The 8946-nt window shown below is 47.0% G+C and overlaps 1 protein-coding gene across 1 annotated transcript in view; it reads right to left on the bottom strand.

Moving 5' to 3' along the window:
- GAS7 (growth arrest-specific 7) overlaps window positions 1-8946 on the bottom strand; it is a 52137-nt gene that overhangs the window by 19468 nt on the left and 23723 nt on the right. The window contains exon 5 of the mRNA XM_010007414.1: window positions 637-726. Coding sequence (XP_010005716.1) covers window positions 637-726 — 90 coding nt within the window. The remainder of the gene's footprint in view (window positions 1-636; window positions 727-8946) is intronic.

The following is an 8946-nucleotide window of genomic DNA, read 5'->3' on the forward strand; positions in this document are numbered from 1 at the left end:
AGGACTACTGTATCATTTTAATCTGATTCAGATCCTGCAAGTGAAGCTAAGCACAAGAGAGCACACACAGTAACACAGCTACTGGAGACTTCCTGTGCTGAAGGCTGATAAAACTACTCAATTTAAGAGCTACAAATAGGCCTGTTCTTCACAAACCTCATCCTCTCCCCTCCAGAATATCCTGTGGGAGTGTTTTACAATTTAACACGAAGTTTGTAACTATCTGCTTGTTTTTAAATGTGATACTCCCAGCTTCCTGCTGCATCCCCAGCTCTCATGCTCTGGGAAACACTGAAGTAATATTCCCTGTCAGCCACCTCACTATCTCTCCTCCTGCTGCACAGCCCTTCTGGCTGAGGCACTCCAAGATGTCTTACATCCTCATTTCCTGACCAAACCCATGTCCTGACAGCTGACCTTGCCCTTCTGGTCGCTCTTCTGATAACCACTCACATCCGAGACTAGTTAGATGGTTTCCACCTGGTCTTCACTGCTGTCCTCAAGTCTCCCTGATGCTGATCTAATGAATTGCAGCCCAAATTCTCTTTTACCTTGTACCAAAAATTAATCTGTTTGTTCCACTTTTTCGGAAGCTTCAGGAGCTGCAATATGGCATGTGGCTGGCTGCCTACTTACCCAGAAATAATCACAGTAGCTCCACTCTGAAGGCTTCAGCAACTGCTGCTCTGGCATTACGTCAGGGTGGGGGAAAGTTACACAGTTTATCTGTTAAAAAAAGCAGAAGGTAGTGGAATTTAGCTGTTGATGAGAAATATGCAAATGAAAGGTTATATACACGCACTTCCAATCAGAAAATCCACAGTGAATGCATGTCGCTGAAGACAAATTGGTTGTTGCATGGAAACAGCTGCTAAGTATCCCCAGAAAGCTCTTGTGAGCAAGCTGGAGTGTAGGCTCAAAGGAAAATAAACTACTCATTTCATATGAGGAAAACTTGCTTGATTTGGAAATCACCATAGAGAGAGTTCTCCTAGACCCCTACCAAACAGTGGTAAAATTCCTCATGTGAAACACCCTGAGCATGCCCTGGATACAAGGAACACCATGAGCAGCAGAAGCACTGAAGGCTCTGTCAGCCTGTCACACCAGAAAATCTTGACTATAATGGCCTCTCAAAGGATTACCAAAAAAAAGTGTTTTTTCATTGCACATCCCTTCCATCCATCCCAGAGACCTCTGCAGATTAAATGGATGCTCCCTGAAAAAAGGGACATGGGGGCTCTAAGGTCAGCTGGCTTTCAGTACCCAAAAATCACAGGAAGCTGTGGGACAGGACTTGTCACACAGTCATTAAAAAAAGGTGTTAAGGAGTACAAGTGCTCATTAAGTTATCATGGTAGAAAATGTAGCCTGATAAAAGCACAGCGGAAGTAAAAAGCATGACAGCTACTGCTGAATGTGCTGCAGAATAGCCCTGGACACAGTTAAGCCCTTCAGGGCAAGCACCAGTGAGAGTAAGAGCTCACTGCCAGGACATAACGCTCGCCTGCAATTTCTGCTGGGCAGGCACAGGAGAAGTAGCTCCTCTTATCATGCCTGCAGGTTCACTGGGCACAAAGAGTACTTGTGTATGAATCAAGGGAACAGCAGAAACTGGGGGTGGAAGACTCACAAATGTAACTGTACAGATCTAGGGTAGGGGTTAGATCGGTTAAATCCAAACCCAAAGCTGTGGGCAGGGTCAGCACAGCTGCACAGGCAGCCCGAAGGGCAGTGCTTACACACAGTGAATCTGCCTTTGGGCTATTCAGAGAGGATCAAAAAGGACACAGCAACAGGCTGCAAAGTGCTGACACAGTTTAAGCCCACCAGGCCAGGGCAACGCAGACAAAGCCTTTAGCTGATCCAATGTTGTTCCTACAAACCCACGTTGACTCTGCTGCTGTCTGCCCAGGCTGGAGTTTCAGTGGCTGTCCTGTATGTAATACAAGAGATTTCTCCAATTCCCTTCTCCACAAAAATAACCCTGTCCAGAGCTTGCCAACTCCATCACAAAGCAGGCTGAGGACCCTGTACCTACAGTATCTCTGGCTGTCACCTCAGCTAGATCCTAAACATGTGAATTCCCATCCAGCTTCCTCCCAGCTCCACTGAGCTTCAATCTGATCTGCAGAAGGTTGGAGACCAGGGTTCTCACTTCACCATCACTTCACAAGCAGCAGTCTGCATCTCCAGGCAGAGCCAGCCTCCACAGGTCACACTGTGTCAACAAAGGCCAACACCTCCCTGTTCTTCAGGTTTCCCATAAGAAGTGCCACACATCAGGAATTACAAAGCATCAGCTCAGAGTGGGATGCTTGTGTGACAGAGGTGCCAGTGCCCACCCTCACCTGGGCACCCTGCACCCATGCAGTGTCACAGGACATGCCAGTGCAGCTGCACTCCTTGCCTCTGCTATGGGCCCCTGTGTCACCACCACAGCCTACAGGATGAAGCCCCTCCATGAGGGACATTTCACTGAGGACACCTGCTGTCTCTGCTAACACTTTCTTCTCCTGCCTCTTTCCATGTAGTCTCAGGACAGCACAAGCCCATCTTGCTCTGGCTTTTTTTAGTAGGTTGGGTTACCTTCCCTGCTCCATTCCAGGATCACGAGATCTAAAAGGCCATGAGAAGATCCCACCATGTTCTGGCAGCAGCCCAGGAGCCAGCACCTCTCCTCCGGGCACAGCCAGTGCATGCAGGTCTGTTCAGAGCTATTCGAGGGCACAGCAAAGCTCCTGCACAAGGGGCTGACTGTGAACAGCTTCAATACCCTGTTAGGAGACCACTGATCCCCATCAGGAAGCTTTGCAAATGATCAGACCAAATGTCCAACACCAGATAGAAACCTTAGACCAAAGTGCTACTGTCAATCAACACCCCCAGGTCCTTTTCCTCTGGGCACTTTCCAGCCCCTCTTCCCCAAGCCTGGAGCGTTGCCTGGGGTTGTTGTGACCCAAGTGCAGGACCCAGCACGTGGCCTTGTTGAACCTCATACAACTGATTTCAGCCCATCAATCCAGCTTGTCCAGATCCTCTGCAGAGCCTCCTACCCTCAGGCAGATCAACACTCCCCCCAGTTTGGTGTAATCTGCAGACTTACTGAGAGTGCTCTCAATCTCCTCATCCAGATCATTGATAAAGATATTAAACCAGACTGGCTCCAAAACTGGGCCCTGGGCAACACTACTTGTGACCAGCCACCAGCTGGATTTAACTCCATTCACCACAACTCTCTGGGCTTGGCCATCCAGCCAGTTTTTTACCCAGCAATGATACACCTGCCTAAGCCATGATCCACCAGCTTCTCTAGGAGAATGCTGTGTGAAAAAGTGCCAAAAGCTTTACTGAAGTCCAGGTAGACAGTATCCTTTCCCTCATTCACTAGGCAGGTCACCTGGTCACAGAGAGAAATCAGGTTGGTCAAGCAGGACCTGCCTTTCCTGAATCCATGCTGGCTGGGCCTGATCCCCTGGTTATCGTGCACTTGTCCTGCAAGCTCATTCAAGATGAACTGCTCCATAATCCTGACTAGTACTGAGGTCAGGCTGACAGGCCTGTAGTTCCCCAATCTTCCTTCCAGCCTTTCCAGTAGATGGGAGTCATACTAGCCAGCCTCCAGTCCCTTGGGACCTCCCCTGCAAACCATGACTGCTGATAAACGATGGGGAGAGGCTTGGCAAGCTCCTCCCCAAGGTCCCTCAGTACTTCCAGCTGGATCCCATCAGGCCCTATAGTCTTGTGAGTGTCCAGGTGGTGAAGCAGGTCATTAACTGCTTCCTCCTGGATTATGGGAGTTACTCTGCTCTACATCACTGCAACTGCAAAGGAAATTTATATTCCCTGATAAAAAGAGCACCTGCTTCTCAAAAAATAGATCTGTGTTGATTGGAAGCAGCTTACTAAGGCTGTTCCACCACTGATGTCCTGGAAATGCTCCTGCTTAGACTGGTGAAGGTATCGCCAGTCCAGCAGCAGCAAGACCAGTGAGCACACACTTCAACAGGGGATGACAGCAGGGTTAATTCACATATTTCTCAGAGTATCATCAGACTCAACTTTTATGAATAAATCATAAGTTCTTCACATCTCAGAAGCTTGTATTTAACTGTCTACAAATGATGCTGAATTGTCTGGGAGAAGTCAGGAGGCCATTTGGGACTACTATCACATTCAAACCATTTCAGAATTTAAAAAGTAAAATGCAGTAGCTTTCGCACTTAAAAAAAATTATTATTATTTGTGTGCTAAATAGAACTTGGCAGAATTGATGTTGCTAATTAAAACCCAGAGGGAGCATAAAATTTTTCAAAACTCTAGAAAAATTCCTGAAAAACTCTAGAATATTCCTAAAATACAACTATTCCTATTTACAATTGCATAGGAAAACCTGTGGCTCTTTCTTTCCTTTCATCACCACAGATTTCTTACACAAGAGTTCCTGGATCTGTATTTCCGAACATTTCTAAAATCTCGTGGGGTTTCTTAGCAAGGAGGGGAGCACACAGTTGGCAGGAAAGAGCTGCACATCAGTAGTGGAGGGACCACGTCTCCCTCCCCCTACAATCCTCCCTCTGAAATGCTCTGTTTCTTGTTTCTAAAATCCAAGACAGCTGAAAAGAAACATCCTGGTCCACCAGTTCAGTCCCACTGAGGGACTTTGTGACTGATGCTGAAGAGAGCCAAAGCATCTCATAACGACTTCCTGGTGTTGAACAGCATTTAACAGCTCTATCAGTCCCACAGACAGTGACACCCTCTCCCCATCTGAGGAACCACTGCTCTAATTTTGAAGCACCACTGCTCTAATTGTCAGGGAGCACTGCTCCCACTAATTGCCCCCCTGACAGCCAGTCACGTTATGTGCAAGGTCCAAACACAACCAGCAGGAGAGACCATCGCAGTGCTGATCTCTTCCAACAACACTGACCAGCCAACAAGGCTGAACAAAAAAGCCTGCAGAAGCTGACTCTTACAGCTGTAATTGCCAGCAAGCAACATATTAATGCACATTATCTTGGCTAATGGTAGAGCCACAGAACTTCAGGAGAAAACAAGGCATTACGACCCACATTACATTTGCACAGGCTCTGCAGGGACAGCCAAGGTGATAATAAGTCTCACCATGATATTAAGTTCTCATCCAGCCTCTTTGCTAATAAAAATAATGGCTGTTGTCAGCTTGCAACAGAGCAAAATTAATTACAAGACACCAGCAAGGTGTACTTGCAGTGTAAGCCAAGCAAACATGCCAGAAGACAGCAGCCTGTCCTTCCAGCTGCAACCAGACATGAGTGAAACCATATAAACTGTGAGAGCCACTGGATGACAGAGGCTAGAAGAAGGCACACAGCCAGAGAAGAGAAGACATTTTGTGAAAAACATGGTGACAACAAAGCCTGGGGTTGAGGAGAGAGGGAGGAAAACCAGACCAGCAACACAAATTGATGCATTTCTCTTGACAAGCCTGCTGTGTACCAAACTCCATCAATGGATTAAAACACTTTTGCCTCTATAGTGATCATGAGCAAAAGCAATTACACTCTTAGCAGCTAAATATTCCAGCTCATATTTCACAGGAGTGCACTGGCAGTGATGGCAAAATGAGCTGTTTACGTTGTAGGTGACTCTTGATTTATGTCTGAAATGCAAGAGGGTGACACAAGAACATTCACAGGGAGGCAGGTGAGTGCACAGGATTTGCACAGGAGCAAGAGACTTTGTTGGGCTGGACATGCACATTCTTTCATGGGTTTCAAAATCCTCTGGAGGCTTTGAAGTTGCTACCAGCACTCACCAGTAAATGAGACATTGCCAAGCAACATGAATAAAACAAGAATAATATTATCAAGGCTTAGATAATCAACTACATGTTTATTACATAAGACACTATATAAATAAACGAGCAGACAGAGGGTGAACTTACTGTACTGTGCTAAAGCGACTGAAGCAGGGCAGCATTCTTGCTCATTTCTTCATATTAAAATTGCAGATTACTTTTCCTGATTTCTGCATATTCACAGCACCTTAAACATAGCACAGCCATGCAACATTGCCCAACCTCAGTATCTGCTTTATGATTTCAGACTAGACCTGAAAAGTACAATGGTCAACTCCACTAGATGTAATGAGTTCACCTGCTAAATGGGCCTGTTTGGGCATAGCAGTCAAATGCAAAGGCTGGAGGAGATCTCAGAAGAGCTTAAGCACAGAGAAAGGCTTGGACAGTTTTAACTCTATCTGGAGAGGGAAGCCTGGGAATGCCCAGGCTGCATCTCTGTAATTTCAACATCATGAGTTTGCTTGTGGTTTTAGTGCTGGGAGGGTGATGCTACAACTACAGTACAATGGAAGGGGAGAACAGACAACTGAAGTTCTGATCATTAACAAAGTCAATTGATACCCTTCCTATCTCAACGGGAAGATTCTGCCAAGAGTGTTTAGAGGCCTCTTTATTTGTTCTATCTGTAGAAAGGTCCAGAGATTATTTGGTCAGTGCCTGCCAAAGCAGGAGATTTCCGACAGCTTCTGCTGGGCAACCAGCCCCAGGGCTGAGGGAGAAGGGGGTTGAATGTGCAGCCACTCACTGTGTTCATCACTTTGTGTCAGATGCAGAGCACAGCAGCAGAAAATACCAACTTACTGCATGTAGGCTGCCCCTCTTCCCATCTGCAACACTTTCCAAGCCAGGCTGTATTTTGACAGGACACTAGAGCATTTTTCAGAAAGAAGCCCACACTCAGAAATACTGTATCATCACACAGATTTTTCACTCTTCATAGCTCTGTCCCCGAGTTGATATCCCCTTGTTGCTTCTCCATTTAACTCTCTCTTACCTATGGTAAAGGAGCTTCCATAGGAACTGAAGGTCAGACAGACAGCTCTTCAGGAATCAGACAGCAAACCACCTAGCCTAGAACTCATGTGTGCACCTTGAAACTCTGCAAAACCAACACAGAGTGCAGACAGCAGACCTGCACTGCTGCTTCCTAAGTAAGCATCAATAATTTGTGCAAGCAGTAGTTTCATAACAGCCTCTGATATAACCCAGCAGGGGTTTCCCTTCCAATGAAAACACAGTGTTGGTAACATAGGTCTACCAGGGAGAAAACACCATCCTCTTTTCTCTTGTTAGGTGAGAAATACACCAGTTCCTACTTGCCTTCAGGATTTTCAGAAGCCGTGCTCCCAAATGGCTCTTTGGAAGTAGAGAAGGCAGATGCATCCCTAGGGAGATGGGAATGAATCTCACCCCTCTGCTGAAAGCAGTTGGGAGATAGCCAGGTCACCTCGTGTCTGCTGTTTGCATATCACAGGATTTCCAGTTTGAGGGGGGGTTTGCTGGACTGAGATCCCCAAAGTCAATCACAAAATTCCCCTCTGCAAGAAGAGGTTCTGCCCGAGCACTGCCACAGACCAAGACAAAACATCTGACAGCAAGCTAAGGATGTGCCCTGCAGCTCTGCTAACCAGAACATCCCAACCTCAGCCTGAGTGGCACTGAACAAACACAACCTCCTAGGAGACAGGGGGGAAATTACATTGCTTTACAGTTTACACTCTCTATGAGAATGTTGTTTCACACAATGCTTCCTTAATGTAGGCAATGGCTTGGAGCAAATAGATGTTAAAATTAGCTTGTTTTTGTTTGTCTGATGCATTGTACTTGAAAGCTTTGGACTTCTGGTGGAGAAACACACGCTCAGTGACCCTGACATAACACACAACACTTTCTTGCTTTGCAGATGCTACCAGATGGCACACGGGCAGTGAAAACCGCCCTGAGCGAACAGCCCAAGGCCTCACCCCTGTAAGCAGCAAGTACTTCAGCAACACAAGCACTGCTCCCCTCGTGCTGTGCCCCAAAACCCACCCCGAGACCACCTCTAGATCCTGGGGATACGTTGTTCAGCCCATGGTTTGCTGTTGATCCTCTGACCCAGGTGGCCAGGGGCTTGCACTGGGTGGCTCAGACACAATTCCAGCCCCAGCCACTGTGGCCCTGCAGCTGATTCCCAGGGACATCTGCAAATCTGCCCAAAACAACAAATTTAAACTTCCTTCACAACACACCAGAGTAATAACATATTTTTTTATTTGCAACGACTGCTTTTGATAGCCAAGTGAACTACTGAAAATACCTTATTTTCTTTTTTTCCCCCAGCAAATGGTACCTATGTGGCAATGACTGGCTCGGGCTGCACTCGGGGACATCTGAACATGCTGCTATTGAACCCTCATCCCTGTCACCAGAAACCCAGGGAACCATCTCCACCGAGGGATAAACCAACAGCTGTGTGTGATAATGTGGAAAACCTCACAGTCACAGTTAACAACGACGTGTAACATTAAGTTATTCCTTTTGCTCTCGTGGATTTTATACCAATGCTTGCAGCTGTAAGCAGTTTACTGCCTCTCCTTTATCACTGCAATCCATTCACCTGCTCACTTTATTACTTCCTTCTAAATAGCTTTCCCTTCCCAGCCACATTCATTCACCAACTTTGATTTCCTTCCTGTTTTTACACACCTGCCACGTGCTGAGCAGTCCAGAAATGCAAACCGTGTTCCAGGTGAGCTCACCGGGCACAGAAAAGACACTGATGTCTGTAAACGCGGTACTGACAGCACCTCCAGTGAGTCAGGCACACTTAAGTACTAACATTAAAAGCCAATGGAAGGTTAACTTCATATTGAAGCCTAAAATCTTTGCCTACACTTCCCTCCAGGAATCTCTGGACACTGTGGGTAAAAAGGAACCCCCCTGGCACAGCTCCTTGAGGAAAAACCAAGGATTTCAGCCTGCCCGGAACCTCCCGGCGCTTCTCCACACACAGACCTGCCCGCAGCGGCGGGAGTTTCCTCAGGACCCCCCGCTCCCCTTCCCCAGCCCAGCACCGCACCGGGAAAACCGCTCCGAGAGCCCGAAACCCCCCCGGGGAA

The sequence above is a fragment of the Chaetura pelagica genome, unplaced genomic scaffold (assembly GCF_000747805.2).
Source record: "Chaetura pelagica isolate M959 unplaced genomic scaffold, ChaPel_1.0 scaffold372, whole genome shotgun sequence".
In the NCBI taxonomy this organism is placed as follows: domain Eukaryota; kingdom Metazoa; phylum Chordata; class Aves; order Apodiformes; family Apodidae; genus Chaetura; species Chaetura pelagica.